Here is a 22,108-nt window from a genome sequence, read left to right on the forward strand (position 1 = left end):
ACTACCTGCAGTAAGCACAAATGACATTCTGCAGCTTATTGATAACCTCAGAAACAAAAAATCACCAGGATTAGATGACATTTCTCCTTATCTATTGAAGAAATGCAAACATGAACTAATGAAACCACTAATTCATCTAATAAAATGTTTTCCCGAAGATGGTGTGTTCCCTGACAAGTTGAAACTGTCTGTAGTGAAACTAATGCACAAAAACAGGAAAATACAGCATGTACAGAACTACAGACCCATTGCCCTAATCTCAACTTTCAGCAAACTGATAGAGAAAATAATATTTTAAAAAATCTTGGAACATTACAATAATGCTGGCACATTAAGTGATTTCGAGCACGGTTTCAGAAGAGGTCGAACTACCACATTAGCAGCTGTATAATTTGTCCATCATGTACTTGAAAAGATAAATGAAAAATCCAAAGTAGCAGGAGTATTCCTGGACTTCTCAAGGGCTTGTGATAGAGTATATCATAATGTGTCACTGGAAACTCATGCAGTTCATAGAAACATATTTAAGGGGTAGACAACAGTGCATGGACATTATCCACTCTAATGGAGAAATACTGGAGAGGAGAAAGTCAAGTATATGAAATATACATTTTGGTGCTCCTCAGGGCTCCATTTTAGGTCCAATGCCATGTAAACGAATTCCCAAGTACTCTTGACAATATTCAATTGATCACTTTGTATGCAGATGATACATCTGGTGTCTGCTATGCAGACAATGACCCTAGCCTAGTTCAAGAGATACATAACTTTATTGAAAAGGCAAGAGCTCACTTTGAAAGAGAAAACCTAAAAGTAAACATAGAAAAAACTAATATTATTCATTTTAATCCAAGTGGTCCAAACAGACAAAATACTATGATTGATGAAATTCTACCAAAAATCTGTACAGATTGTAAATTCTTGGGTTTATGCATAGATGATCAAGTTTCACGGAAGCAGCAAGCTGATTATGCCTGTAAAACAATAACACCAAGTCTAGATGTATGAAGAATATTAACATCATATCTTAATTCTGAAACCCTACGGACTGTAAATTATGGATTAGTGTATCCTTTCTCGTCTTATAGAATAGTACTGTTGGATGGGATATGCAAAACTAATATGAAAAATGTTTTCATACTGTAGAAGTGAGCCTTGAGGATCATAGCAAAATAAAACCAGGAACTTCTTGTGAACCTCTATTCATTAGACACAATTTTCTCACAGTTTATGGCATGTGTGTACTAGAAACTATAATGCTAGGGAAAGAAGACATAAGACCACAAAAAGAAACATGGACATTCACAATTATGAAACAAGGCATAGAAAAGATTTTCATATGGTTAACAGAAGATTAACTTTAACAGCAAAAAGACCCTATGTCAAAGGAGCCATTTTTAATAACTTGTTACCAAATGAAGTTAAGATATTGACAGGGGATACTTCCAAAAAACGAGTCAAGCAGTGGCTTACCCAAAAATGACTTATACCTTGAACTTATCATGAATTACAATGTAATAACAAATAATGTAAACTAAAAAAACTGTAATTCTAAAAACTTTATACTTAGTTGAAAATGCACATGCATGTAAAATTGTGATGAGCAATAAAATGAAATGAATCAAATTGGCTTTTTATCTAGTTTATTGACAATATGTATCTTTCTGCTTGGTTTAGTTGTTCTTTGTACTTTTTTAATTATTTTTTCCACAACTGCATCACGGTTACTGATAGCAGTTTCGATGTGGACATCCTCAAAGAGATCAGGTTTGTTTGTTGCCATTATACCCTTGTTTCCATCATGAGTGGTGTTACTAACTACCTGTTCTATGTAGTTCTCACCCTATGTACTTATATTATCTCTTATCACACCCACCACTAGCAAAACTGTAATTTTCCCAATTAATTGTTGGAGGAGCCTGTAACCCCTAGAAGGCATGTTCCTAGATGGCGGATAGGGGATGCCTCCAAGATATGGGTGGTAAGAGGGAAATGAAATACCTCTCGTGAACCGACAGGAAAACTGCCGTCCTGCAGTCGGATGTCCCTCGTTGAGGACTAGGCACACAGCTTAAAACTGTGGATCGGTGACAGACCAGCCGATACACTTCCTTCACATCGTCATGGCTCGATGTCGAAATATAAAGGAATTGAAAAGGCTAGAGCATCCCCCGCAGGGGGAAGGGCTGTGGAATGACAAATGCTACCCGTGCAGCTTGCCTGCTTATCAAAAAGTGCCATAAGAAGTCAAAACATCTACACTTTGCCTTTTTTGACCTCAAAAAGGCCTTTGACTGAGTACCACACGAGTTAATTTGGCTTGCCTTGTGAGAGCACGGAGTACCTGAGGAGCTCATTGGGTGGGTCAGACTGTTCTACCAGAACCCAAAGAGACAGTCAGCAGCTGGACTATCTGACGACTTTCCTATTTCCGTGGGAGTTCGTCAGGGGTCTGCTCTCTCACCGTTCTTATTTATCACTGTCGTGGATCCCATCACAAGAAACCTGATATGTTACTGGCCAGTGAAGATAAGAATGGTCTACAACTTCAAGTCCAAGCCTGGAATGTCCACATTTCAGATGTAGGACAATGCTCAATGTGTTGAAAACATATAACGGTAAGGAATTTTAAGTACCTGGGCTCGACAATTGCTGCCGATGGAAATCTCAGTGCAGAAATCTCCAACTGCCTTAACAGCGCATGGCTCAAATGGCATTCCTTTACTGGAGTAGTATGTGACAAGAAAATTCCAAACAGGCTAAAATCAAAAGTATACCAATCAGTAACCTGGGGCTGAATGCTGGCCTTCAACAAAGGAATTAGACCAAAGACTTGTTGTTTTGGAGATGAAAATGCTTAGGTGGACATCAGGATTAACACTGCATGGCCATGTCACAAATAATGAAGTTTGCAGGCTATACAGTGTTGCACCAACAATAGACAAAATGAGAGAAAGCCACCTACGTAGACACTTACATTGGTACAGGCATATCCTTAGAGCAGACGAGACAACAGTGGCAAAGACTAGTTTCAACCGAAATGTAAATTGGAAATGGCCAGCAGGACGACCAAGGCAGCGATGGCTTGATACCCTGGATGAAGACCTGAAGATCTCAGGCCTTCCCCCTGATCAGGCACAAAACTGCAAGATGTGGTGACAATGAGTCAAAACAGTGGACTCCGCCAGAATGTGGGAGAATGGTAAGGATGAAGAAGAAGAAGAAGAATTGTTGAATGATTAAAGTCTTCACCAATGATTACAGTATGATTGGGGAAACTTACTCAGAAGTGAACTAAGGGTTTTTCTAAAGTTTCTCGGTTACTTCAGGAGATGAGTGGTGTACAATAGAATGATCCTATGCCTCCCCTGATATTGAGTCAGACATGTAGCTTCAATTTCTGTGTCAGAGGATTTGAGTTTTTTGTCTCCTGTGACAGATACATCATCTGCATTTCCCATTTGCCTATCCTTTCAATATGTATTTAAATTTTCCCCAAAAATCTCAGTGCTGTTGATTTCAGATTTCAAACAGCTATCTGTTTTATGTGTTCATCAACACTTCAAACTCTGGCATTTCATTGTGAAAGCTTCAGCAGTTTACCATTAGAATTTTAATACTCTCCCCTGTGGAAGGCATTTATTTTATTCTTACACTGATACTTCTGGGTTTCCTGCAGCTAAAGTCATCTGGATTGGATGGAGAGCCACCTAATCTAAACAAACCTTGTGTGCACCCCACATACAGTCATCTCCCTGAGTAATGGCCTGTAATGTGTAGTGCACAACTGACCCATTTAGAGGCGCCCTACAGTTCTCAACCCTATGGTGCAAGTCCAGGAAGTCACAGCCTAGCTTGTCACAGAACCTTCAAAGTCTCTGGTTCAGTAATTCCTTCTGACACAGAACCGTGATCAGTTCTACCAACAATGCTGCAAATTGTGAGCTTTGTTGAATCTCCATGCACAAGGCTGGTTTTCTCAACCTTCTCTGGCAGTTGCTTGAATGACCCAAGTTTGACTAGGAACCCAGATGACTGGCATCATTTCTTTCAACATGTGCCATAATCTACAGTTGGCTGCACCCTGTTCCCTCAATGGCTCCTGCAGTAGCCTCTTCAACACATTGAATGAGGTCCCCAGGCATACACACTGAGTGCACCTAGTGTCCTTTCCTGACCCTTGCTGCCATTTCCCTAAGGGGTACCATCAGTCACCAAACGTTTGAACAGCTGACGATTAATGTACCACTACCCTTTTGTATTTGCCTCCTCTTGACACCAGACCAAACAGGTTTCCAAAAAATGGGTGAAATGAGACCTGCTGTCTCAGTTTCAGTTTCAGTGAGAGAGAGAGAGAGAGAGAGAGAGAGAGTGAGAGAGAGAAAGAGAGCACCTTAAACTTGGTTAGAGGGATCATTACAACACCCTGGTCCCCACTGGTCCCCATCCACCGTGTACAGGATGCCTAGACGTACTATTGACATACCACTCACTGTCAAGTGGACAAATAATGGCAGATCGTGGACTTTCTGCAGAAGAGACAGGATCCAAGGAGAGGATGGTACTTGAGGTAGCTCTGGTGCTGCTGTCACAGGCACACAGCTCTCGGGAGGTCTTCCAACACACCGATCCGCAGCAGCTGCTAATCATTTGACAGTAGTCAGGGTGACTTCCAGCTGCTTACAAATGTCAACCAATTCATCCCATATTTGAGAACAGCATTCACAATGGGGCTGCATTTTAGCTGGTACCATGAATTACAAGGCAGTGAAAAAATAACTTTAAATTAAGCCGACTGAGTATCTTCTAATCTGTTGAACTTCAAAGTTGCTAATTCCCTATAATAATTGAAGAAAATACGCAAAATAAGATTTCTATCAAGGTAAAACAAAAACCTGTGATAAAAATTACTAGTTTTCTAAAATGTTTTAAGGCTAATTATAGTTGTTTGCAAACTTGACTACAGAGCTGTTTATGACAGATGCAGATAATAAATGTGGCTGCACTTCTTTAAGGAAAAACTAGTTGTAACTCAATATGATAGTGAAAGTATCTGCTACATTAACTAAATCACAAATGCTGATTTACTATAAATTGCTCACGGATTATGCAAGAAACAATGGTAGCTTCTGAAAATTCTAAAAAGCACACACTTATTTGCATTGATATACAATTAAATTCAGCAGTGATATATTCTTTGGCAGTAATTTTGAACCATAAATGAAATAAATTACAAATTCAAAACATCGTACTGGTAAATTATGAAAACATAGTTTTATATGCACCCAAAAACTCTCAAAAATAACCTGTTTCTCATGTAATCGTGAAATGAAATCAGAAAACGATTGTTTTGAATGACAGGCCCACTGTTCTCAAAAATTTTTTAAAAAAACTAATTTTAGTTAAGCCTATAATTTACAATAACTATACAAGTTTATTGTGGCACTCACAGACATTCAGAATTTCACATATATCACAATACAAACAGGTACTGGTACAGTCAATGAAATATTATGCAGCACATCTTCTGCCTGTTGCAGCTAGCACCACAATGATGTTTCCTGTAGGAGTTCTGTAAAATGCTAATACTACAGTTGGCAAGTCATTTATAATAATTTATACTCCATATATTTCAATATATTTTTCCATACAATGAATCTTTAAATCTAATGCTCTGTAAGATACTTTTTTTTACATAAATTACAGTACCATTTTTCTCCAAGATGGTCATACAGTAATGTATTGCTAGATAGTAACCACTCAACTGCAACATTTCAACATCTCTCATATGATGTTCACTAAAACATAATACATCAGCATCCTTTATCCCTTGTGAATCCTCTAACAGAACAGAAATTTCATTTACTTTACTTGTAAGTCTCCTTATATTTTGGTGAAAAACTATTATTGCTTTGTTATTTGCTGAACATGCATTCTTTTGCCTAAAAAGGTATCACAAGGCTTTGAAGCAATGGACTCAATGCTGACCATTTCATGGGTATTTTTAACTTGAAAATTGGTCTAATGAGGTTGCTGGAACCATTTGATGGGAACAGGTTCCAAGTGTGGAGATATTTTATCATCTGTTTCCATAATTCCTTCAGTTAGACAATTGATAGACAGTTGTTAGTGGTCTGTGTAAAGTCATGTAGATCTTTTGTTTGAAGTATCATATGAAAACAGCAGATGGGTAGTACAGGAGGAGGAACAAATTGTGTTTGATTCCAAACTCCCAAGTTTATAGACCTGTACTGAAGTTCTGCTAGCAAGTCACCAACTGATAGAATTTCAGAAATGTTCAGTGGGTGAGGTGGCAGAGGAAGAGAGCCATACCATTCATGTCATGAATAGTTCTTCCATTATGTGGATGAGTACTACTCTACTGGCAAACAGCTCCACAGACATGTTGGATGAAGAGAATGGCTGCAGATTCCACAACATCTTTGAAGTAGCAGTCACTGTGTGGATTACTCTGAGTTCAGAGCAGCAGGGACCACCTCTGATACCAAGTGGAACCCCAGACAATAAGGTCTGAGGTCTGTTCTGCATAATGCTATATTATGAGCACTTTAGACTAAACTGCAACGTGATTCATTAGAAACAGCTGTGTCGCCACCTATTACAGACCTGCTTAGTGACTTGTGTAAAGACCTCAGATGCAACATTCACCACTGGCAGATAACAGTATGAATGTTTTAAGGTAATCTACCACCATTACATACATGCCTAATTCAGTTCTTGAGATGGTGACATTCATTCACCCTGTGCAGTTCCCATTTCTCTGTAATTTTCCTACCACTTACTCAAAAATTTGATGTTGTTGCAGATTTCCTAAAATGTGCAAGCTTACAAGGGTGGTAAACAACAGCTCCACACAGTTTCCTTGATAACACATGAAAACATATCTCGTTAGGACTAAGTGAAAGTCTCCTCTCGTTCTGTGTTGCTAGCATTTTCTATCTCCACAGTGTTTCGTATTTTCCTCAAACATTTGGAATTTGTTCAAAGATAATAAATAGTTCAGAGTAAGATGTATTCAGTTTTAAATTTACTGTAAAAGTGCACAATAGTTCTGACAAGACTCACTTTCAGTATCTACCTAGATCCATTTTTATGATGCCTGTGTTCTATAATAATGGCAAGAAAATATTGTCCCTGTAAAACACAACTGGCTCTTTATTCACAAGAAGTAATGAGTGGTATTGACAGGGGATCTCAAACTGATTCCACATTTCTAGATTTCCAGAAGGCTTTTGACAACATTCCTCACTAGCGGCTTCTAATCAAATTGTTTGCCTATGGAGTACCATCTCAGTTGTGTAACTGTATTCATGATTTCATGTCATAAAGGACACTGTTCATAGTGATTGATGGAGACTCATTGACTAATATTTGATGGTCCCTGACAAAGGCCTTCTCCTGTTATTAAGCTATAGAATGAATTAGAACACAATCCTAGCAGTCATCAGACTGTTTCCAGATGATGTGGCCATTTACCATCTATTAAACCATCAGAAGATTAAAACCAATTGTAAAATGATTTAAACATGATGTCTGTAAGGTGTGAGTGAGAAGTGGCAATTGACTCTAAACAATTAAAAGTGTGAAGTCATCCATGTGACTACTAAAAGGAATATGTTAAAGTTTGGTTATTAAGTAAATCATACAAATTACAAACAACTTAAACTGAAACAATCATCTAGATAATTTTGTAGGAAAGTGAACCAAAGACTGTGTTTTATTGGTAGAACGCTTGGAAGATGCAATAGATCTACGAAAGAGACTGCCTACACTGCACTTTTCCATCCTCTTCCACATTGTTGCTGCATGGCATGGAATCTTCATCAGATAGTATTGACAAAGGATATTGAAAAAATTCGAAAGAGAGGAGCTCATTTTCTATTAAAGAGAAATAGGGGAGAGAGCATCAGGGGTATGATGTGCAAGTTGGGGTGACAATCATTAAAACACTTTCTTCTCCAAGTACAAAATTATTTTGTTGATGCCCATCTACCCAGGGGAAAATGATATTTGTGATAAAATAAAGAAATCAGAGATCACACAAAAAGATTTAAGTGTTCATTTTCCCTGTGTGCTGTTTGTTTTTCCTGATCTCTGTTTCATAGTGGAACAGAAGAGAAATAGTCCAAAGGTTGTTTCATGAACCCTTTACCAAACACTTTAGTGTGAATTGCAGAGCAATGACGTAGATGTAAGAAGAAACCTTTTGACACTTTCATGATAAAACTCTTTTTCAGGAAAAAATGTTTCCATTTAATTAAACAGTGGAAAATCCAGGATGAAATGAAACAATATTATTAAACGTAAAGTTGCTGTTCAACATGTAGCAGAGGTGCTGAGTCGCAGATAGGCACAACAAAAAGACTAGCACAAATAAAGCTCTGTGCCAGTAAGGCCTTTTTCAAAAATAGATGATAAACGGACAAACACACACACACACATACACACACACACACACACACACACACACACACACACACACACACACACAACTGCAGTCTCAGGCAACTGAAACCACACTGGCCTGAGACTGCAGTCATGTGTGTGAGTTGCATTCGCATGTGTGTGTGTGTGTGTGTCCATTGTCTATTGTTGACGAAGGTCTTACAGCCAAAAGCTTTATTTGTGACAGTCTTTTTGTTGTGCCTATCTGCGACTCAGCACCTCTGCTATATGTTGAGCAGCAACTTTGCTTTTCATAATATTGTTCCATTTAATTAAACTACATTAAACTGATTTTCTTCATTGCAGAATCTGTAGCTTTTGAGTGGGGACCAGATCGAGGACTTCTGACATTCCAATACCCTGAAGGCCACAGACCCGAAATGAAGAGTGATGTGTTGGCTCTGGGGTTTATCACAGGCCAGGAGGATGCAGTGCTACTACGTGTGGATAGTGGAACATCCAATGACTACATGGAGCTCGAAATTGTAAGTTTCGTCAAGGGTTTACATTGTTTTATCTGAAATTCAAATTATTGCAGGATATTCTAGAGACTAATCTAATACTGGGCAAAACACATAATTAAACACTGTTACTGAGCTTACAATTTTTATTAATTTTTGCAAAATCAACATTTGACATGTAGTGATTTAACTCTCAAGAAGACAAAACATCCTTCTAATTTCTACTTTCCCAAGTGAGCTGCCCTTTTGATACAGTGATTTAACTCATTGATTCTCACACACATACTACATAATGATCACTCATGAACTGAAACAGTGAGGAGGAAAGTAACATCAGTAATCACATACCCCTCTCTCCATGAACTGTGGATCTTGCTGAGGTATAGTCCAATTGCAACAGAAGAGAAGCAAGATAGACCTGTGGTTCCTGAAGAGGGGCGGCAGCCTTTTCACTAGCTGTAGGAACAACAGTTAGTATGACTGACATGGCCTCAAAGCATTAACCGACACAACCTCGCAATGTTGGTACTGCAAACAGCTGAAAGCAAGAGGCAGCTCAGTGTTAAAATATCCCAGAAGTAAAATAGTCTGCCATTCATATTACCAGTTGGGGACTACTCAGGAGGATATCATCTGAAAATACAATACTGACATTCTACAGGCCACATTGTGGAAGTCGGTTTTTTTAATTGGGTATGTAGATTAGAGAATTTAAAAAGGGAAATGTAGGAAAAAGGCTTGTACTTTGAGCCACCTTATACCTTGAGTCAATCTTATATCTTCGGTCTTTACTCTCTGACTTCATTCTTTTTCACACCAAAGGTTGTCTACACTGATGTGAGTATAGTCAGCAGTTGTTACAGTAGCAAGGAGGAACAGTTTCAGTTTCCTAGAAAAATCGTCATTCTGACACCTAAAAGTAAGTTTTTCTGTTCTTAATTCAATGAATTCAGTGTTGGTACAGCTATGCATCTAGCAATAAATGGAAACTTAAGTGGTTAGTACTTATGATAGATATATATTGTAATAACAATGCTGAGATATTCCTGCCCTGTTGTTATTGTAGGTTAATTAAACCATTTATTAAAGTGGGAAGAAAATTGTACCTTGTGACAGTCAGTTGAATTGTACCTTCAGCATGGCCCTAAGTACAGTGCATTGTTAGGTAGATAACAGAATGTGTTACAATGACTGCAGTATTAATTCTGACAACTGCCAAGGGGCAAGATGGGTAACACAAGACCACCATTGTCTCTGAAAGCTCTGAAAGGAGCTGCAGCTGTTGTGGAGCCTGGACTATCAATCAGAAAAGCAGCAAAAGATTCTCACATTTCAAGAGCCACTCTACAGAGAAATCCTGAAAATGCTCCCCACAGAAATAGTGCAATCCAACTGGAATTTAGTCCTGTGGAAGGAAAATGAGTCGATTGATTACCTCATAACTGCCTGCAAAATGTACTATGGATTGATTTAGGAAAATTGGCTTTCAAGTTTGGTACATCACAGAACAAAAGCATGTCTCCATCTTGGGACGAAAACAAAGAAGCAGATAAACAATGGCACATTGACTTCATGAAAAACCATGATTGACTAAGCCTAAGAAAGCCTGAAACAATGATTGTAGCTCATTCAACACGTTTAAATAGGCACAATGTTGCAGCATTTTTCAACAATTTACAGTCAATAATGGACAAAGTAAAATTAACATCAGAAAGAATATTTAATGTTGATAAGATTGGTAACTCCACTGTGCATGTGCCAGGAAAATATTAGCAACTAAAGGATGGAACAATGACATCAGCTGAGCATGGCAGTAATATTACAATGATTTCATTCAGTAATGCATTATGCAACAGAGTGCACCCATTTTCATATTTCCAAGGGTCAACTTTAAGAAATATCTGTTGAAAGGTACACCATATGGATCTATAGGTTGAGCACATCCAAGTGGCTGATCAAACAGCAGTATTTTTTGGAAATATTTGGGACTTTTCATTTCCCATGTGAAGCCAAATAAAAAGCAGAAAGTGCTGTTAATATTTGACAACCACAAGTCATATCACTGTGGACAGTATCACACTAGCAAAGGGCAATGGTATAATCTTACTTACATTGTGCCCCCACATAGGTGGCTGGTTGCTGCAATCTTCTGACTAAGACTCAACCTATATTTTGTACACAGCCATGGGCTCAAAATGTCAGTTTTTGAGAAAATAGCGTAGTAGCCACAAGCATCCTGGAAAGCCTATAACCATTTATGATGTTGTGGAAATTCCAAATTGAGGTTATCCGTCAGCATTCACACCTGTGAATATTCAATTAGAATTTTGAGCAACTGCCAATTGGCCTGTAAATGGGCCATATTCCAAGATGATGAATTCTTCACATTGTATGTGACAGATAGACCACAACCTACTTTGGATACAGAGATTACATCTAGGAATGATGAACTGGCAGCAAGATAAAGTGGTATCTCTACTCAGCCACCAACGAAACTGCAGTCACCCCTATAGAGTCACAATAGCCATTACCAAGAGCTCTTCCACAAACAGTAGGCATTCAGAAGGGAAACGGAAGTGTGCTACATCAAGAGTGTTGATTGACATGAAAAGAAAAAAAAATGGGTCATCAACTAGCAAAAGGAAACTATTTAAGTGAAATGCAGTAGGAAGGAAAAATAAGAAGAAAATTATAGACAACTCAACATCAGATAGTGACTCCAGTCCAAATGATTTGCATAAGGATAGTGACTGTGACATGGGTTTGAATAAATTCTCATTGCAAAGGCAGTTGAAAAGGAAAGTTGCTATTCACCATATAGCGGAGATTCTAAGTTGCTGATAGGCACAATAAAAAGACTGTCACAAATAAAGCTTTCGGCTGTAAGACCTGCATCAACAATAGACAATGGACACAAACACACACACACACACACACACACACACACTCATACAAACACAACTTCACACACATTTGCATAAGAGAGAGAGAGAGAGAGAGAGAGTTGTCTATTGTTGACAAAGGCCATACTGCCCGAAAGCTTTATTTGTGACAGTCTTTTTATTGTGCCTATCTGCGACTCAGCATCTCCACTATATGGTGAGTAGCAACTTTCCTTTTCCTAATACTCTTATGTTCCATCATGGATTTTCCATTGTCGCATATGATATTTCATTTGATGTAGGTACAGATGTAGAGGAAGCACATCATTCTGGATTATGGATTTTGGTGAAATTTGGAGGGGAGAAAACATTCTGTAGGAAGTATTGTTTCTGTAACATATGGAGACCTTACTGTGAAAGTTCTATGAGAGGGAAAAGCATGTGGAACATTTGTATGGTTTTTAGTAGATGATGTAGGTAAAATTTTGCAAGAACATGCTTTCAGATTACTTACCAGTATTAGGAAGGCATTGGGAACTGAGATTCCATCTTCACTCTCATGGCTACAACATAAATTAATCAGATATAGATTAAAGTTTCTAACAGACATTAACAGTATGCCAATAGAGATTAACAATATAGAAATGCTACAGAGGCTTCAAACACTGACAGTAACTTTTGCTTCTTAACTGTTAATTAACATGCTCTTTGAAGTCTAAATGTTTACATCAGACATTTTGTGTGTTTATTTGGATGCTCTGTTTAGTAGCCCTGTGTTTATGTTACATAAATTCTGTTCATAATAAATAACTCATCACTTTATTTTTAACTGTGGCTCATGGTACATGACCACATTGTACCTAGAGCCAAATACTACATTTTGTAAAAATGTCTCTTCTTCTTCTTCTTCTTCTTCTGCTTTTACGGCCTCATTGGACCACTTCAGTCAATCATTTCTGGTCCTCTTCTTTGGTATTTTCCCCTTCCGAGTGGCCCAGTATCTCTTCATTCGTTCCGATGCTTTTCGTCGTTCCTCATCTGTAAATACCCTTTTCATTGTATGTCGTTTGTCAATTTTTGGTTTAAATCTTATTTCTGTGTCCCTCAACTTCTTTAAATTTGGCGTTTTGTTCTGCAAGTCATCCAGAGTTATTTCCAGTTCTTCCATATCCTCTCTTATTTCCTTAAGCCATCCTCCTTGTTGTTTCAAATTCCAGAGTTTCTCAATAATTTTCCTTGATAATCTGGTTTCTGGTGTCCTCAGAAGGTGACCACAAAAAGAGATCCTTTTCTTTCGTATAGTATCGGTGATGGGCTCCAGTTCTCTGTATACCACTTCATTTGGAACTATCCGCCATTGCCCAGCTTTTTGATATTTCTTATTTATGCATGTTCTAGCAATTCTTCTCTCTACTTTTAAAATTTTGTCAATTCTGTTTTTCTGGGTGACTTTAAAAAGAGTTTCACTTCCGTATGTAACCTCTGGTTGAACCACCGTCTTGTAATGTTTTAATTTTGTTTTAATTGATAGACATTTTTTATTGTATGTAGACCATGTTAGTTTTTGAGCTTTTATCATTTTATTAGTTCTTGCTCGCCATGCAGGTTTCTCGTCCAATTTGTGTGTTATAATTTCACCCAGGTATTTAAATTGTTTCACTATTTTAATTTCCCTATTGTTCACTGTGATGTGATCTATTACAAGTGGATCTGTTACCATTATTTCAGTCTTTTCAAATGATATCTGGAGTCCTAATTTTTGTGCTATATTTTGTAAACTTGTTATTTGTTTCGTGGCTTCCTGAATATTATTAGCTAGTAATGCTAGGTCATCAGCAAATCCCAAGCAATTTAGGTTTATTTTATCTTTCTTAGTTCCAATTTTAATATTCATAGGATTTTCCTTGTACCATTCTCTCATTACATATTCAAGAGCACAATTGAATAGCAATGGTGATAAACAATCTCCCTGTCTCAACCCTGTTTTAATCGTAATGTCTCTATAATGCAATCATTTAAAAAACTGATTATGTGTTGTGATTTGTTTGATAGGAAATAAACCTAGAAATCGAGTGGGTAAATATGTATATCACAAAGGTTATTATTGCATCCTCTAAGACAATCCATAAAAAACATGTCCCTTTAGATTGATGTTAAATATCATGGAAACTGATGAAGCGTAGCAGCAGGAAGAATAGGATATTTGGTCAGTGAGTAAAGGATTTTCAACACAAAATCAAGTAGGGTTATGTGGGAGTAGCTCTAATAATAATATAGGGTGTCCACTGGTAATGAAAATCAAGAAAAAGTAATTTAAATGAACAGATACTCATGAAAGTAATGACAAAGTAATGAAATTGAGTAAAAGACCGTGAATTTTGTTTTCTACAGATTTGGCTGTAGAATGGAGTAGCAAGTTAGCATTACCCCCAAAAATGTTATAGCCAGCTCTTAAAACGTCTTGATCATCTGTAGGGGACTTGTTTGCTCATCTGTGCAAGCCACACTAGCACAGTTATTTTTAGCAACTGTGATTTGGACCCTTGAAGGGCAAGTGTGCAGGGAGAAATTTGGAGGTGTGGCTTCATTAACACAGAGCTAAATAAGGTGTATAGACATATTGGAAATGACATGTAAACTGTAGCTTCACCCAAGACAGTGCTGCCATATAATGTGTTGCTGGAAGAATATCAATTAGAACAACTATTTCTTTTATTCTGTTCACTTCCTTTTCTATTTAAACCTCTTTAAGCTGTACCTTTTTCTGGAATGGTAACTTTCAAAAAATTAAATGTCATTTAGACAATAACTTCCTTTGTGCAAAACTTGAGTTTCTTATATCAGTAAACTTGAGAAATTTTTAACAAACCATCAGTCAAATGAATCTTTCTTCCACTTTTTGCATAAAGATTTTTTCAGTTTAGCTTCACAGTTCGTAAAGAAAATTTTTGTGGGAATGATGACAAATTACTTGCTATTGATGTTACAAAAGCAAGTAATCATAAAACAGTATGAGAGAAGGAAAGTTTCTACTCACCATATAGCGGAGATGCTGAGCTGCGATAGACACAATAAAAAGATTCACACAAACATAGCTTTCGGCCATTAAGGCCTTTGTCAGCAGTAGACACACATACACACACGCACACACACACTCACGCAAGCACAACCTGCACACACATCTGCAGTCTCACAGAGCTGAAACTACACTGCGAGCAGCAGCACCAGTGCATGATGGGAGTGACGACTGGGTGGAGGTAAGGAGGAGGCTGGGGCAGGGAGGGGGAGGGATAGTATGGTGGGAGTGGCGGACAGTGAAATATTGCAGTTTACACATTACAAGGATAGACGCACACTTACATTGATCCTCTGTGCTTTCCAGAATAATGAGATCACCCTGGAAATGCCATGAAAACATTCCCAAGAATATAACATTCCCTCCTCCAGCCTAGAAGCTTCTGACAATTATTGGAGGGTGCATGCTTTTCAATGTGTTGCACCTTACATGCCAGTGGCCATCTGTCTGATGGACCATAAACGTGGTTCATCTGAAAAGGTCACATGTCACCACTCAGTGGGTGTCCAGTTGTGGTGCTGGCATTCAGAATCCCACCTTTCACCCACATGCATTTCAACAGCCATTATTCAGTCTTGTCAGCTACAGCCCATGGTGTACCACAGTTGCCTCAGTGCCAGTTTTATATACCCTCACTTGCCAGTGCTCCCACCTGCCATCTGTGTGGGATTATTTTGTGTTTACTTCGAAATTAGTTGGTAGTCACATTAATATGACTGATTGTGTAGAAGAAGATACAGTTGCTAAAAGAAGAGTTACCAGTGCAGTTCAATGCAATCACCAGGAGGTTTACTAAATAATGAGAAACAAACGAATGTGGACATTACAAAATCAGTTATACAGCAGTAGAGAATGCTTCATCAAAAAGAGTGCAAGTCTTAATAACTAAGAAGCCCACTGAAAATAAAATGGCCAATCTTAAACAGAGAACAGTTCAAGAAATAACAAAGCTCAAAGATAAAAAAAATTATTCTGCAAAATGGAAAGAAAGATGTTTATCTAAGAAAGTTAAACACTGAATATTTTACTTGAAATTTAACATTTGACATAAAGTTTATACTTTCATAGTTGTTATACTGTCTTCTGAAGAAGCTTGCACAAGATAGAGTAGCATGGAGAGCTATATCGAACCAGTCTCGGGACTGAAGACCACAACAACAACAACATACTGTCTCAAGAAAAATTGTAAGTTTTGACTGCATTAATATGTTTACAGAATTTATGTTTTAATTGATGTGATGATAAATATATCTGAAAATAGTCATGATATATCCAAGGTGAGAGAGGAATGTTTTTATAGCATCTGATGATTAGCGTACTATAAGTCGTACGTAGTTACATTATTTGTGTTGACATTTACTTAAAGTGATACAGGAATTATTACATTTAGCTTTTATTATACTGGCTTTTATGTTCAGGTTCACTGAAAAAGTTTTTGCAATTGTACCGTGCACTTTTTTGAAAGGAATAATGGAAAAGTCATGAAAAAGTCATAAATTTGATCTTTTGAAAGCCAGTAGACACCCTGTAATATGAAACTACGAACAGCTTACTAAACAGTTTATTGTAGCCCAGATAACCAGCTCCTCAGATGAAGAAGAGATTGTCAAAATTTATGATGAAATAAAATAAATTTCTCTACATGTAAGTTAAAGTTGCCTTCTTGTGTCCATCTGTAAGTGTAGGCCAATCTCAGAAACAGCTGTAGAGATTTTGATCTGGTTTTGACTAACAGTTGCACTGATTTACAAGGAAGGTGTAGTTGTAGTTTACAAGTATTTCATATAAATTGTATGAATTATGATGAATTAAATTTAAGTTGTGGGAACGACATCATTATCACACAGTGAACAGCTGCTATAACTCTAGAGAGTGGCAGTGACTCACAATTGGTGTGGTAGTCTACTGGTAAAGCATTTGACTGAAGACCAAAAGATTGTAAGAATTACTCCTGCTGAGGTCTCTTATTTGTTTACTCTGTCTTTTAAACTAGCATTCACCTGTCAAAGATGGGGAGACTCACCAGAAATAAAATGTGGCTTGGATCAATGTTCCACTGTAACTCTCGTTTCGCAGTTGGATAACTGGTTAGGGACATGCAAGTAGTCTAAGGGACATCCAGTTGATTGCAATCATTATGCACAAATTGTAAAACACAGCATGAGATGCAGCTCAGCTTTGTTTATATAAAGGAAAGTTTTACAGTAGTACAACATATGACTCCACTTTCAGTTTTTAGGTTTCGGCTTACCTTGAGTCAAACATAGATAACCACAATTCTCTGCATGGTGGAGGGAAAGATGTTATTTGTGTGAACACTTTCGAATTATGCAAAAAACCTGTAAACAAATTTCTACTGGCAAGATAGAGGTTTAGAGCTTTTAAAGATCATAAAGACATGGGCAATATCTTCTTGAATGGGATTCAGACATTGCTTCAGCAGAATGTACAATATTTTGAAATACTACTATAGAGCACATTTTGAAATGTGATAAGACTGTCAATTTCTGATTCCCACACATTAGCAATCACAGATCACCCTCTTAATTCACTGCAGTTTCTTCGAACAATGGACAGTGACTTACTCAAACTTGAAGTATTCTGATAAATATGACCAATAACAGAAATATAACCATGTCATTATGTGATGTGAGTTTTACAGTTTCAAATAAACTGTTTTTAACCCTGCAATTGTCTGTGAACAATAACATAGTGAAAAAAAACATTCAAATTCAAAATGCTTTATTTTTATTCAAGTAAAATGTATTCTGAACAACTATTTCAACAACTTTGTTTATATACAGTATGTTCTTTCAGTAACACAACAGGTAACTCAATGTTCAGCTTTCTGCCTCCTTTGAATCAAACTGAGATGTGGAGTCCATGATAAAGAATGTGGTAATAAGTCTCAACAATGCATCATAGTGCATACTAAGCTCCTCATGATGTGTTCTGTAACATGTGCTAAACACGTAGATCATGCCTGTTTTTTTCATATTTTCTTCAATGCAATGACCACAGCAGTTGTAACAACTCAAAATGACAACAACAAGTTGCACAACACAAACAGTGAGAAGGACCATCATTATAATGCCCAGAGAGAACCTCAGTCGGCAAAAATACATGTTTGAAGAAGCATAAGGAATACCATTCAAGTAAAATCCATCATTGGGACAGGAGCAGATGCAAACAATGACCTTGAGCTGGCAGAAAAAATGTCTGGCTGTATCTAGGCAACCTAAAAGAAAGTACAACTTCAGAAAAGGTTAGAAGTTACCTAGAGAGAAAAGGGATCAAATATTGCATAGCATATGGAGAACTACGCACACAAGGAGCCAAAAAGGTCTTCAAAATAGAGTCTCCATTCGGATTTATTGAGCCTCCAGAATGACCAGAAATTTGGCCGTAAGGAGTAAGAGCATTTTCAGACAATATGCCACAGTGAAGGAGCAGAACTGCAATACACACACAAAAATTCTCTTATGGAACATCAAAGGGTCAAAAAATGTGACACTGTTCATACTGACAGAGACTATGGCAAGATACAACACCATCATCCACACATAAATGTTTTTAACAGAAGAGTATACCATAAAAGGCTACAACACATTTCACTCTTTTTCATGCCAATCCACAGGCAGACAGAAGAGGAGTTTCCATTCTCCTCAAACTATGCCTAGGATTAACTAAACAAACAATAATAAATGAAAACACAATTATTGTTCAAAAAAATTGTGTCACAATAGAGGTGTATATGCTCAACCGCAAATGACAGTAGAAGATGAAATTGCAGAATGACAGAAGTACTAACACAAATGAAGGTAAACAAAGGAGTAATCCTGGCAGGCTATATCAAAACAAGGATAGGCAAACCAACCACTAAAACAGGACTGATCCTAGAATGCTAGGAGGAGGAGGAGGAGGAGGAGGAGGAGGAGGATATTGTGTCATCAACTAACCCAACCTGAAAACCTACATAGCACCTTATGGGACCAGTGCAACCAGTGCAATAGACCTCGTATTATTCAGAGGCAATGGCATCAAGTCAATTAACCTGAAAGCACTCTGGGCATCAGTGGTAGCACTGATAAGAAAACATGTTCCAGTCACAACAACTTTTTCATTATTTCAGCCATTACCAACAACCAATCCTGAGTCAAATTAGATATTCAGGAAATTACACACAGACAAGTTAAAAGAAATCATAGAGAAAATAGAAAAATCAACATGTCTAATATACATGGGTGGCAAAATATGTGAACAATGGTAGTAATGGTATGGTTGTGTTCAACATTCAACAATGCAGGTAAGGCACGTCTCACACTGGACTGTGCATTTTCACTATGGACCAGGCATCAATGCAGGTTTTTTACAAGTACTGCACACTTCATATTTGCATTCAGAGGCTGAGGTAGTGAAAGACCTAACAGAGTTCCAAAGTGGCCAATTGTGGGGGCCTGATTAGCTGGAGCATCAGTAACCAAGGCAGCCAACTTATTGAATGTTTCAAGAGCAACTGTTTCAACAGTCATGACAGCCTACACAACACATGAAAAGACATCATCGTGTAAATTTAATAGTGGTGTAAATCAAAACTAAATTACAGAGATCATCATAGCTAACATGAATTGTGTCAAAGCAACACAAAACTATAGCAGCTAATGTGACTTCAGAGCCCAATAGCCATCTTCAAGGCCCCATGTGTATCACCACTGTCCACTGAGAACACCATAAAGCAAATATTCATGGACGAGCTGCTATACCGAAACCATTAGTGACAACAACCAATGCAAATAAGTGTAAAACACGGAGTCCGAAGCAAAAATCCTGGATGGCTGATCAGTGGAAACATGTCATAGGGTCCGACAAGTCAACATTTTTTTTATTTCCAATATCAGATAGGGTTTACATCTGAAGAACGCCAAAAGAAGCCTACAATACTGATTGCTCGATTCCAATGGTTAAGCACGGAGGTGGAAGTGTGATGGTGCGTGCAGCGATATCATGTTATCCTGCTAGTCCCATCATTACTCTCAAAGGACATGTTACAGCCAACGATTATGTGAACAGTTTAGGTGATCAGGTGCATCTCATAATTCAAATGTTGTTCCCCAACAATAATGCCATATTTCAGGATGGTAATGCACCCATTCACACAGCCAGGACAGTACAGTCACGGTATGAGAAGCATGCAACTTAACTGCAGTGTCTTCCCTGGCCAGCACAGTCACTGGACTCGAACATTGTAAAACCCTCGTGAGCAGTATTGGAGTGCAGACTCCAGAGCAGAGTCTGCCTCCCTCATCACTACAGGAGTTAGAAGAGGTACCGATCAAAGACTTGCATAGCATTCCACTGGAGACTATAAAATCATTATATGCCAGGATTCCAAGAAGAATTGCAGCTGCATTACAGGCAAATGGTGGTCAAACCGCTTATTAATAAACCATTCCCAAATAAGTACATGTGTTTACATTATTTTGCCTATTGCCTACAGTTACATCAGGAAATGGAAGCAGTGAAACTATGCACAGCAGCTCTGCAATCCTGTCACACACAAATAAAAGTACGAAATTGGCACCATGGTTCAACAAGGAGGGTCATGATGAATGGCTGAAGACACTATCAGCACTACACTAAGTCAAACCCGCAATGCACCAGTATCATCTATCACTATATGCCAAGTAGAGGAGGTATACAAAACACTAATCAAGGAGAAGATGGTTGACCAAATAGAAGAAGATGCTAGATGATGAGCAGAACATGCTCAATGAGACCCATTCATAGTGCTTGGAAAACCAAGACCACCAGCAATAAGGGAAACCCATTTTGAAGCTGTCCTAAACCACCTCCATCACAAGGACAAAGCCTGCACTGTATAGCAGAAACCATATAAAGTCATGCCCCTATAACAAGACAAGAATACACCAAGCAAAGGAAAATGACAAAAAGGCTTCAGGGCCAGATGGCATATATACAGAACACCTCAAAGAATACTATCATATGATGGAAGACTACTGGATGGGACTGTTCAACATGAGCAAATATCAGAATAATGGAGAACATCAAGGATGAGAAACCTTTTCAAAGGGAAAGGAGAAACCTGCAACCTGGACTGATACAGAGGTATAGCCTTCGAAAATACATCATTCAAAATTTTCATGGAAATATTAACCAGCAGGTTTACCATTGAATAGATGCCCGAATACCAGAAAACCAATTCAGTTTCAGGAAAGGAAGAAGCATCCTACATGCAGTGAACTACTTAACAGAGCAAGCTTAAGACAAACTACTTATTTTGTAGTCTTTACAGCAAAGCCTTTGACACCATTAACCATCTGAAAAGTCAGCCTGTTAGTTGGTGATGCACACCAAATAACAAAAGTACTCTCAGACATTCTAAACTACAACCACATCTTAATATCTGATGATAATGCTGTGGTGTCACCGCCAGACACCACACTTGCTAGTTGGTAGCCTTTAAATCGGCTGCGGTCCGTTAGTATACGTCGGACCCGCGTGTCACCACTAGCAGTGATTGCAGACCGAGCCCCACCACACGGCAGGTCTAGTCTAGAGAGACTTCCTAGCACTCGCCCCAGTTGTACAGCCGACTTTGCTAGCGATGGTTCACTGAAAAAATACGTTCTCATTTGCCGAGAGGATAGTTAGCACAGCCTTCAGCTACGTCATTTGCTATGGCCTAGCAAGGCGCCATTATCAATTGCTATTGATATTGTGAAGAATGTACAGACAAGAGCTATGTTCAACATTGATGGATCAAAGTTAAGTATTCCACCAAGTACCACCATTTTTCTGAAGTCTGAATTCCTTGTCCTCTTCCAGACCTCACGCCAGCCTGCGTGAGCTTAAAAGCGTGCCTTTTGGCTTCCTCCAAACTCCGTGGGTTGGTTCCTGCCAATTCACAACAAATGCCATATCCAAGAATTTATCACAAATAAATGGAGTACCACAAGGACCCCCAAGTAGACCAAAACTGTTCAAAATCATGGCAACAGATGTAACAAAGATCATTATGGGCAGCTCATCAACCGGTGAAGTGTAAGTGTTGACTTGTACCTGATGCAGATGACATGGTAGTAGGTTCAGAAGACAGAAAAGAGCTACAAAATGTGCTGACAAGACTCATATCATGATCTCTGGAAACTGACCTACAAATCAACAACAGCAAAACCAAACAGGTGATTTTCAGAAGAGGTGGT

General features: G+C 38.2%; 1 protein-coding gene across 5 annotated transcripts in view; it reads left to right on the plus strand.

Annotated features, from left to right (window-relative positions):
- Positions 1-22,108, plus strand: part of LOC126481546 (neurexin-1) — a 2,075,559-nt gene that overhangs the window by 1,919,238 nt on the left and 134,213 nt on the right. For all 5 annotated transcript variants that reach the window (XM_050105375.1, XM_050105377.1, XM_050105378.1 and 2 more), the window contains one exon: positions 8,773-8,951. In XM_050105375.1, coding sequence (XP_049961332.1) covers positions 8,773-8,951 — 179 coding nt within the window. The remainder of the gene's footprint in view (positions 1-8,772; positions 8,952-22,108) is intronic.

This window comes from Schistocerca serialis, chromosome 5, assembly GCF_023864345.2.
Source record: "Schistocerca serialis cubense isolate TAMUIC-IGC-003099 chromosome 5, iqSchSeri2.2, whole genome shotgun sequence".
In the NCBI taxonomy this organism is placed as follows: Eukaryota; Metazoa; Arthropoda; class Insecta; order Orthoptera; family Acrididae; genus Schistocerca; species Schistocerca serialis.